Source organism: Entelurus aequoreus, linkage group LG05 (genome assembly GCF_033978785.1).
Source record: "Entelurus aequoreus isolate RoL-2023_Sb linkage group LG05, RoL_Eaeq_v1.1, whole genome shotgun sequence".
Lineage (NCBI taxonomy): Eukaryota > Metazoa > Chordata > Actinopteri > Syngnathiformes > Syngnathidae > Entelurus > Entelurus aequoreus.
In genome coordinates this window covers 77,895,366-77,906,792 of record NC_084735.1, presented here as the reverse complement: position 1 = coordinate 77,906,792, position 11,427 = coordinate 77,895,366, and the positions used below count along the sequence as shown (strand labels likewise).

Sequence of the window (11,427 nt, the reverse complement as noted above, 5' to 3'; positions counted from 1 at the left end):
TTATCGTAATAGCGGTTAGCTACTTTTTACACTTGTAACGTTACATTTGTAGTTTTTTTGAAGTGCAATGTATGATGTCTTCATGCGGGGAAGAGTTAGTAATCATTAAAGTAGTAATTTTGTATTAATAAGGTTACATTCAGGTTTTTCCATTTTTATCGTAATAGCGGTTAGCTACTTTTTACACTTGTAACGTTACATTTGTAGTTTTTTTGAAGTGCAATGTATGATGTCTTCATGCGGGGAAGAGTTAGTAATCATTAAAGTAGTAATTTTGTATCAATTAGGCCTACATTTGGTTTTTTCGATTTTTATCGTAATAGCGGTTAGCTTCTTTTTACACTTGTAACGTTAAATGTTTTGTTTTTTTAAGTGCAATGCATGATGTCTTTATGCGGGGAAGAGTTAGTAATCATTAAAGTAGTAATTTTGTGTTAATTAGGCTACATTCGGGTTTTTCGATTTTTAGCGTAAAAGCAGTTAGCTTCTTTTTACACTTGTAACGTTACTTTCTTTGGTTTTTTAAGTGCAATGCATGATGTCTTCATGCGGGGAAGAGTTAGTAATCATTAAAGTAGTAATTTTGTATCAAATAGGCCAACATTTGTTTTTTTCGATTTTTATCGTAATAGCGGTTAGCTTCTTTTTACACTTGTAACGTTAAATGTTTTTGTTTTTTTAAGTGCAATGCATGATGTCTTCATGCAGGGAAGAGTTAGTAATTATTAAAGTAGTAATTTTGTATTAAAAAGGCTACATTCGGGTTTTTCGATTTTTGTCGGAATAGCGATTAGCTACTTTTTACACTTGTAACGTTAAATGTTTTGTTTTTTTAAGTGCAATGCATGATGTCTTTATGCGGGGAAGAGTTAGTAATCAATGAAGTAATAATTTTGTATTAATTAGACTACATTCGGGTTTTTCCATTTTTATCGTAATAACGGTTAGCTTCTTTTTACACTTGTAACGTTAAATTTTATTAATTTTTTTAAGTGCAATGCATGATGTCTTCATGCGGGGAAGAGTTAGTAATCATTAAAGTAGTAATTTTGTATTCATTAGGCCAACATTCCGTTTTTCCGATTTTTATTGTAATAGCGATTAGCTTAATTTTATACTTGTAACATTAAATGTTTTGTTTTTTTAAGTGCAATGCATGATGTCTTTATGCGGGGAAGAGTTAGTAATCATTAAAGTACGTTTGTAGTAATTTTGTACTAATTAGGCTACATTGGGGTTTTCCGATTTTTATCGTAATAGTGATTAGCTTCGTTTTACACTTGTAACATTGAATGTTTTGTTTTTTTAAGTGCAATGCATGATGTCTTTATGTGGGGAAGAGTTAGTGATCATTAACATAGTAATTTTGTATCAATTAGGCTAAATTCGGGTTTTTCGATTTTTATCGTAATAGCGGTTAGCTACTTTTTACCCTTGTAACGTTACATTTTTAGGTTTCTTTAAGTGCAATGCGTGATGTCTTCATGTGGGGAAGAGTTAATAGTCATTAAAGTAGTAATTTTCTATGAATTAGGCTACATTTGGGTTTTCCGATTTTTATCGTAATAGCGGTTAGCTACTTTTTGCCCTTGTAACGTTACATTTTTAGGTTTCTTTAAGTGCAATGCGTGATGTCTTCATGTGGGGAAGAGTTAATAATCATTAAAGTAGTAATTTTGTATTAATTAGGCTACATTTGGGTTTCCCGATTTTTATCGTAATAGCGGTTAGCTACTTTTTGCCCTTGTAACGTTACATTTTTAGGTTTCTTTAAGTGCAATGCATGATGTCTTCATGTGGGGAAGAGTTAATAATCATTAAAGTAGTAATTTTGTATGAATTAGGCTACATTTGTGTTTTCCGATTTTTATCGTAATAGCGGTTAGCTACTTTTTGCCCTTGTAACGTTACATTTTTAGGTTTCTTTAAGTGCAATGCATGATGTCTTCATGTGGGGAAGAGTTAATAATCATTAAAGTAGTAATTTTGTATCAATTAGGCTACATTTGGGTTTCCCGATTTTTATCGTAATAGCGGTTAGCTACTTTTTGCCCTTGTAACGTTACATTTTTAGGTTTCGTTAAGTGCAATGCGTGATGTCTTCATGTGGGGAAGAGTTAATAATCATTAAAGTAGTAATTTTGTATGAATTAGGCTACATTTGGGTTTCCCGATTTTTATCGTAATAGCGGTTAGCTACTTTTTTCCCTTGTAACGTTACATTTTTAGGTTTCTTTAAGTGCGATGCATGATGTCTTCATGTGGGGAAGAGTCAATAATCATTAAAGTAGTAATTTTGTATGAATTAGGCTACATTTGGGTTTTCCGATTTTTATCGTAATAGCGGTTAGCTACTTTTTGCCCTTGTAACGTTACATTTTTAGGTTTCTTTAAGTGCAATGCGTGATGTCTTCATGTGGGGAAGAGTTAATAATCATTAAAGTAGTAATTTTGTATTAATTAGGCTACATTTGGGTTTCCCGATTTTTATCGTAATAGCGGTTAGCTACTTTTTACCCTTGTAACGTTACATTTTTAGGTTTCTTTAAGTGCAATGCGTGATGTCTTCATGTGGGGAAGAGTTAATAATCATTAAAGTAGTAATTTTGTATTAATTAGGCTACATTTGTGTTTTCCGATTTTTATCGTAATAGCGGTTAGCTACTTTTTGCCCTTGTAACGTTACATTTTTAGGTTTCTTTAAGTGCAATGCATGATGTCTTCATGTGGGGAAGAGTTAATAATCATTAAAGTAGTAATTTTGTATGAATTAGGCTACATTTGGGTTTTCCGATTTTTATCGTAATAGCGGTTAAAGTGCGATGCCTGCGTGACTTTTTAATGTGACCCCCGCCATCAAAGCTACGGTGATCAAATTTTTTTTTTTTATTTCCACAGAGCTTTACTTCTTTTTACAATTGCGGAACAGACGATCTCCAGCGTTCTTCCGTCTTTGGAAAAGCGTGTCGGCCTCACATCTTGGTGACGTCCACGCCGTCGTGAATGTCGATGACGTGGAAGCCCAGGTTGTCGACGCCCATCTTCTCCGTGTGCCGCTTCCTGTTCGGCAGGTCCACGTTGCCGTCGAGGCAGCGGGCGCAGTGCGGCGTGCCCACCCGCACGCTTTTGGAGAAGTTGGAGAAGTCCACGCAGTACTTGCCGGTCCTGGTGCGCGAGATGATGGGCAGGAAGTTGTGCCCCCACTGGATCTCCTGCGGCGTGTAGGAGGTGCGCACCTGGCAGGAGGAGCTGGTGGACTCGGCGATGCCGTCCAGGAAGACCACCAGCTCGAAGTCCTGCTGGGGGAGGGTGTCGGCCGACAGCTCGTAGAAGGGACTGGAGCGCTCGATGGCGTGGTAGAGCGTCAGCGGGCAAACGAAGAACAGGTTGTCCTTGCCGGAGTCCACCGTGAAGGCGATGTCCAGCTGGTCCAGGATGAAGGTCTCGCCGTCGGGCGTGGTGGTGGTCCTCAGCAGCTTGCCGTAGATCTGGCTGCCGATGAGCAGGGTCTTGCGGAGGTTGGCCACGCGGATCAGGAGGCACAGCTTCCCTTTCCGGAGGCAGATGACGGCCACGTGGCTGAAGCTCACCGTCTTGGCGCGTCGCTTGGGCAGCGAGATCTTGGCCAGGATGACGCCGCACATGAAGCTGTTGATGAACACGCCCGCCACCGACTGCAGCACGATGACGGCCACCGTGCCGGGGCACTGCCCCGTCAGCGCCCGGCCGCCGTAGCCGATGGTGGTCTGCGTCTCCAGCGAGTAGAGGAAGGCGGTGGTCAGGCTGTTGACGTTGGCCACGCACATGACGTGGCCGTCCACGCCGCCCGGCGCCGCCAGGTCCCCGTTGCTCTTGGCGATCCAGTACCACAGCAGGCTGAACACGAACCAGCTGCCCGTGAAGGACGCCACGAACAGGAGGAGCACGAAGCGCCAGCGGATCTCCACGAAGGTGGTCCAGAAGTCCACCAGGTAGGCCATGTGGTTGCCCGACTCCAAGTTGCCAAACTCGATGTTGCAGCGCCCGTCTTTGGTGACCAGGCGGGCTCGGCGGCTCGGGGGCCCGCACGGCTGGACCATTCTGGAACCTCAATCGACAAAGGTATTGATTGGGTCACCTACAGGAAGTGGAAAATGATTAAAAAACTATAAACAAAAGTATTGGGACACCTGCAGGAAGTGGAAAATGATTATAAAATTATAAACAAAAGTATTGGGACACCTACAGGAAGTGGAAAATGATTATAAAACTATAAACAAAAGTATTGGGACACCTGCAGGAAGTGGAAAATTATTAAAAACTATAAACAAAAGTATTGGGACACTTGCGGGAAGTGGAAAATGATTATAAAATTATAAACAAAAGTATTGGGACACCTGCAGGAAGTGGAAAATGATTAAAACAACTATAAACAAAAGTGTTGGGAAATGATTATAAACTATTAACAAAAGTATTGGGACACCTACAGGGAGTGAACAATGAATATAGAACTATAAACAAAAGTTTTGGGACACTTACCGGAAGTGGAAAATTATTATAAAACTATAAACAAAAGTGTTGGAACACCTACAGGAAGTGGAAAATGATTATAAACTATAAACAAAAGTATTGGGACACCTACAGGAAGTGAAAAAATGATTATAAAACAATAAAAAATATTGGGACACCTAGTGGAAGTGGAAAATGATTATAAAACTTAGACAAAAATATTGGGACACTTAGTGGAAGTGGAAAATGATTATAAAACCATAAACAAAAATATTGGGACACCTAGTGGAAGTGGAAAATGATTATAAAACTATAAACAAAAGTGTTGGAAAATTATTATAAACTATTAACAAAAGTATTGGGACACCTACAGGGAGTGAACAATGAATATAGAACTATAAACAAAAGTTTTGGGACACTTACAGGAAGTGGAAAATGATTTTACAACTATAAACAAAAGTATTGGGACACCTACAGGAAGTGAAAAAATTATTATAAAACCATAAACAAAAATATTGGGACACCTAGTGGAAGTGGAAAATGATTATAAAACTATAAACAAAAGTGTTTGAACACCTACAGGAAGTGGAAAATGATTATAAAACTATAAACAAAAGTGTTGGAACACCTACAGGAAGTGGAAAATGATTATAAACTATAAACAAAAGTATTGGGACACCTACAGGGAGTGAACAATGAATATAGAACTATAAACAAAAGTTTTGGGACACTTACCGGAAGTGGAAAATTATTATAAAACTATAAACAAAAGTATTGGGACACCTACAAGAAGTGGAAAATTATTTTACAACTATAAACAAAAGTATTGGGACACCTACAGGAAGTGAAAAAATTATTATAAAACCATAAACAAAAATATTGGGACACCTAGTGGAAGTGGAAAATGATTATAAAACTATAAACAAAAGCATTGGGACACCTACAGGAAGTGGAAAATGATTATAAAACTATAAACAAAAGTATTGGGACACCTAGTGGAAGTGGAAAATGATTATAAAACTATAAACAAAAGTATTGGGACACCTAGTGGAAGTGGAAAATGATTATAAAACTATAAACAAAAGTGTTGGAACACCTACAGGAAGTGGAAAATGATTATAAACTATAAACAAAAGTATTGGGACACCTACAGAAAGTGGAAAATTATTTTAAAACTATAAACAAAAGTATTGGGACACTTGCGGGAAGTGGAAAATGATTATAAAATTATAAACAAAAGCATTGGGACACCTGCAGGAAGTGGAAAATGATTATAAAACTATAAACAAAAATATTGGGACACCTAGTGGAAGTGGAAAATGATTATAAAACTATAAACAAAAGTGTTGGGACACTTACCGGAAGTAGAAAATTATTACAAAACTATAAACAGAAGTATTGGGACACCTACAGGAAGTGGAAAATTATTTTAAAACTATAAACAAAAGTATTGGGACACCTACAGGAAGTGAAAAAATGATTATAAAACAATAAAAAATATTGGGACACCTAGTGGAAGTGGAAAATGATTATAAAACTTAGACAAAAATATTGGGACACTTAGTGGAAGTGGAAAATGATTATAAAACTATAAACAAAAGTGTTGGAACACCTACAGGAAGTGGAAAATGATTATAAACTATAAACAAAAGTATTGGGACACTTACCGGAAGTGGAAAATTATTATAAAACTATAAACAAAAGTATTGGGACACCTACAGGAAGTGGAAAATTATTTTAAAACTATAAACAAAAGTGTTGGAACACCTACAGGAAGTGGAAAATGATTATAAACTATAAACAAAAGTATTGGGACACCTACGGGGAGTGAACAATGAATATAGAACTATAAACAAAAGTTTTGGGACACTTACCGGAAGTGGAAAATTATTATAAAACTATAAACAAAAGTATTGGGACACCTACAGGAAGTGGAAAATTATTTTAAAACTATAAACAAAAGTATTGGGACACCTACAGGAAGTGGAAAATGATTATAAAACTATAAACAAAAGTATTGGGACACTTACAGGAAGTGAAACATTATAAAAGTATAAACAAAAATATTGGGACACCTACAGGAAGTGGAAAATGATTATAAAACTATAAACAAAAGTGTTGGAACACCTACAGGAAGTGGAAAATGATTATACACTATAAACAAAAGTATTGGGACACCTACAGGAAGTGAACAATGAATATAGAACTAAATAAATATATGATAAATGGGTTATACTTGTATAGCGCTTTTCTACCTTCAAGGTACTCAAAGCGCTTTGACAGTATTTCCACATTCACCCATTCACACACACATTCACACACTGATGGAGGGAGCTGCCATGCAAGGGGCTACCAACATCCATCAGGAGCAAGGGTGAAGTGTCTTGCCCAAGGACACAACGGACGTGACTAGGATGGTAGAAGGTGGGGATTGAACCCCAGTAACCAGCAACCCTCCGATTGCTGGCAACCAATACAATTGAACAAAAGTATTGGAACACCTACAGGAAGTGAAAAAGTATGATAAAACTATAAACAAAAGTATTGGGACACCTACAGGAAGTTAAAAATTATAAACATAGTCAACAAAACTATTGGGACACTTACAGGAAGTGAAAAGCGATCATACACTTAATCAACGAAAGTATTGGGACACCTCGAGGAAGTAAAAAAGGGACACCTACAGGAATTGAAAAAAATATAAAAGTATGAACAAAAGTATTGGAACACCTACAGGAAGTGAAAAAGGATCATACAAATAATTTTTAAAAGTATTGGGACGCTTACAGGAAGTGAAAAACGATCATACACGTGATTAACAAAATAATTTGGTCACCTACATTAAGTGAAAAAACATATAAAAACAAAAGTTTTGAGACGCGAACAGGAAGTGATAAACATTCTACACCCACTACGGACAGGAAGGGAAAATTATACATGCAATTAACTCATGTGTTGGAACACCTACAGGAAGTGACAACAATTATACTCACAATTAACAAAAGTATTGGGACACCTACAGGAACGGGGGAAAATGATCGTATACCTAATTAACAAAAGTACTGGGACATGTACAGGAAGTGGGAAAAAATTACACACGTGATTAACAAAAGTATCGGGACACCTACAGAAAGTGAAAAAATTCTCACATGCGTAATTAACAAAGGTATTGGGACACGTACAGGAAGTGGAAAAATTATATTAAAAATTAACAATAAATTTAAAACACTTACAGGAAGTAAAAAAAAAAAGTATCTAAAAGCAATATAGCAAAATTATTGGGACTAAGGCTGCAACCAAAAATCAATGAAATTCATTAATTAGAGTAGAATAAAAGCTTTAAATGTATACTTTGTAGCCTTGATTAAATGTTAAAGGAATGTAACAAAAACATTTATCAAATTCAGACTGCACGGAGTGCTCGGACACAGTTTTTACACGGACGTTGCAAAAGAGCGCACGTTATGTGGCGCATTACGCTAACAGTGGATAGTTTTTATTTTTTACTTTTTATTAATACGCACATGTTGAAAATGCAATTTTAATGTTAATATGTATTTATTAGGGGGGAAAAGAATAAAGGTCATGGCAAGCAGAAGAATCTGTTTATTTCAACTATTTTTACTAAAATACACATTAGGGGTTTAAAGTATGTTTTATCAAATGAATAGAACAAACTACTCGATTGATTACCAAAATATTAGAGGACTAACGATAAGATGCTACGCTCAGGAAATAAACAAATGATCATAAAGCTGTAAACAAAAGTATTGAGACACGTTTTTGCTGCAGATTCCTCAAAACGGACGTATGACTGAGTGCTGTCAAATAGAGGATCTTTGACTTGTTGCAGCAGGTTCTTAAAAAGCACTACAGTGTAGACTTAGACTTAGACCAACTGTAATGATCCACAAGGGAAATTGTCCCACACAGTATAACTCAGGTACAATGATGGAAAGGGTAAGGATGGAAAGGACAATGCAGGTATAAATAGACTAAATATAGCGATATAAAATATAACATATATACATAATATTTTCATAATATATGTACAGTATATTATATATACTGATATATTATATTATGTCTATATCATGTATACAATATATAACAATTACCATGGCATAAAATAGAGAGTAAATCCAGCAGAAAATAGAAAATTAAAAACAAAGAGAAGTAGCTAACATAGAAGGTGTCAGGTAATGTGGTCTGGTATATAATATAGACGATCTTTGACTAGTGCAGTTGAATTTATTAAAATGTTATATTGTAATAACGACATTCTATTATTAATTTGGTAAAGTAACATTTTTAAAATGTGACCGAGCCTTGCATTGACATTAAATACACAAAAGATGAATATTAGCAATATTCAACATTTTACTAAAGAGTGATTCGGGAAACTTTTTTTTTTTTTTTTTTTTTTTTTTTTTTTTTACCTCACATCACTTTTCGGACATGTTGTCAAAAGAATATGTCAATTGTGTGATGTATCGTTTTCTAACTGTATACATGTTCGAAATAAACCATTTAGGACAATATTAGGAGACAATTAAAGTCAAGGTGGGTTTCTTTTTTATGTGACCGTTAAACGTGATTTCCAAGAAACCTTGTGCGTCACAGTTCGATCCTTCCTGCGTCATTTTGCGTTGTGCTTGTAAACTTACTCTAAATATATTGTTGCCCGTATTAACTTTATTCACCTAAAACGGGAGTTATTTGTGTGTTTTTTTTTACACCTTTTTTGGTTTTGTTGTTACCTTTTTGGAGACGCACAAGAAAAACGCGGAGGGTCCTTGAATGCATCACGTGTGGTAGATGCAACTCGTTTTGGACAATAAAGTTGACATGCTTGACATATTTTGTTTTGTTATGGCAAAGTTAACAAAAAAAGTAACCCGCAAACTGTACCAGTAGATTTAAGAAAAAATTAGAAATAATTGGGATTTTGACTTTAATGACCTTTAATACACGTTTGCTCATTGACTCTCATTAATTAGTAAGACGTTTTACCTGTTTTATTATACAACAATAACAATAACAATTTCCCTTGTGGATCAATAAAGTTTGTCTAAGTTTGTCTAATATATATTTTAAAAAATTATGAAACTTTTTTTTTTTTTTTACTATAATAAAAATATATTTTGATTCAAACTAAAACTTTCAGGAAAGTCATTTAGAAAAGACAAAAAAAATTAACAATAAATGTGCAATTTTCTTGCCAAAATGACTTTTATTTTAAACGTTTAGTACACATCTCATGAAATACTACACACAAATTATGCATTCATTCTATTTCTACTGTGCAAGATTAATTGCGCCACGTGCTCCTATTAGAGCAGGGATGTCCAAAGTGCGGCCCGGGGGCCATTTGCGGCCCGCAGCTAATTGTTTACCGGCCCGCCACACATTCTGCAAAAATTGCAAAATTGATAATATTGCAAAAATTTAAAAAAACATTTAAAACAAGTGGAATGAGGTGAAATCTAACAAGAAAAAGTTGCAATGTTGACACAAAGATGCCATGCAGGCTGTTTTTTTTCTTTTGTCGTTGTTTATTTTTCTTTTTTTTGCCATTGCTTGAATTTTTTTTAAAAAGACTAAAAATCTATGTTATAATGAATTATTAGTTAAAAAAATATCACTTTAAAATGTTTTATGTGGATAAAATATTGCATATATTGTGTGGTTGCCATATAAAAACATCAAAGTTTTATTCCACAAAAGAGCATAAAACAAACAAAATAATAGTTCAAACGTAAAATCGACAGATATATCTGAAGTTGATCTCGTAATTTAAGTGTTAAAAGTTAAAAAAAATAAAAATAAAAATGTATCACTTTATGAGTGGGGGACCTTTTGGATCCCAAATATATTTAGTAGGATTTTATTTAACTTTTCACTGTGATTACTCAAAAATATTAAAGAATTCAAATCAATGGTGTCCTGCATTATTGATCTTTTAGGGCTCTAATGACTAAATACTGCATATTTCAGTTTTACTATAAAAAACAACGTTTTTTTTTTTTACTTTATATCAACCTCAACTTGATATAGAGATTTACTGTCAGCATTAAATAAAAAATAATAATAATAATTTGACTTATTTTTAACAGTTTAATGACTGAGACCCTTTATAGTCCCCGGGAGCCCTAAAGGTTAAAAAAAAAAATCCATATATTTTGTTAAGGTTTGAAAATGAAAAATATCAAAATGGCCCCCGCATGCTTAAATTTGTCCGTGTACGGCCCTCAGTGGAAAAAGTTTGGACACCCCTATATTAGAGCCTTATGCAACCCCATAAGTTTGGGCAAACTTTATATTTGCTTTTGAAATGGCTGGAGGAAAAAAAACTATTATAGTATAAATACGACACTCTCCAAATATCTTACCTTTCAAACTTTTGTCTCTTTTTGCGAGATATAAGGTATATATCAATAATGCAATATATTTATAAACGCACGTTTGTCTTCCGCATATTACAGAATATTGTTCAAATGCATTTTCAAAAGTCTGAGTAAACATTTGATCGACTCAACATTTCTGCTAGAAAGATGACATCAAATTGATATATTTTACAGGTTATTTCAATACTCTAGCTTCACTATTGATTGACTGAGACTTTTATTAGTAGACTGCACAGTACAGTGCATATTCCGTACAATTGACCACTAAATGGTAACACCCGAATACATTTTTCAACATGTTTAAGTCGGGGTCCACGTTAATCAATTCATGGTAAATTAGTTGAAACATTGCTTTTAATGGAAATGTCTGAAAACACACACACACACACACACACACACACACACACACACACACACACAGAGGCTGAAATTGGGTTCGACATACCTGAGTCCAGAGTGGTTCTGGTGGTGCGACTCTCTCCTCCTTGCAGCAAAAGAGTTTAATCCACAGTGAAATGTTCTAATCCCAGCC

General features: G+C 35.1%; 1 protein-coding gene across 2 annotated transcripts; it reads right to left on the bottom strand.

Moving 5' to 3' along the window:
- Positions 1-2,331: 2,331 nt before the first annotated feature.
- LOC133649863 (ATP-sensitive inward rectifier potassium channel 1-like) lies at positions 2,332-11,427 on the bottom strand. Of its 2 annotated transcripts, none has more exons than XM_062046539.1 (2): positions 11,341-11,427; positions 2,332-4,117 (listed from the first exon to the last, which is right to left on the bottom strand). In XM_062046539.1, the coding sequence occupies exon 2, from the start codon at positions 4,077-4,079 to the stop codon at positions 2,973-2,975; it is 1,107 nt and encodes a 368-aa protein (XP_061902523.1). In that variant the 5' UTR covers positions 4,080-4,117; positions 11,341-11,427; the 3' UTR covers positions 2,332-2,972. The 2 variants fall into 2 exon arrangements, with proteins under 2 accessions (XP_061902523.1, XP_061902524.1); XM_062046540.1 differs by lacking the exon at positions 11,341-11,427 and adding an exon at positions 7,096-7,143.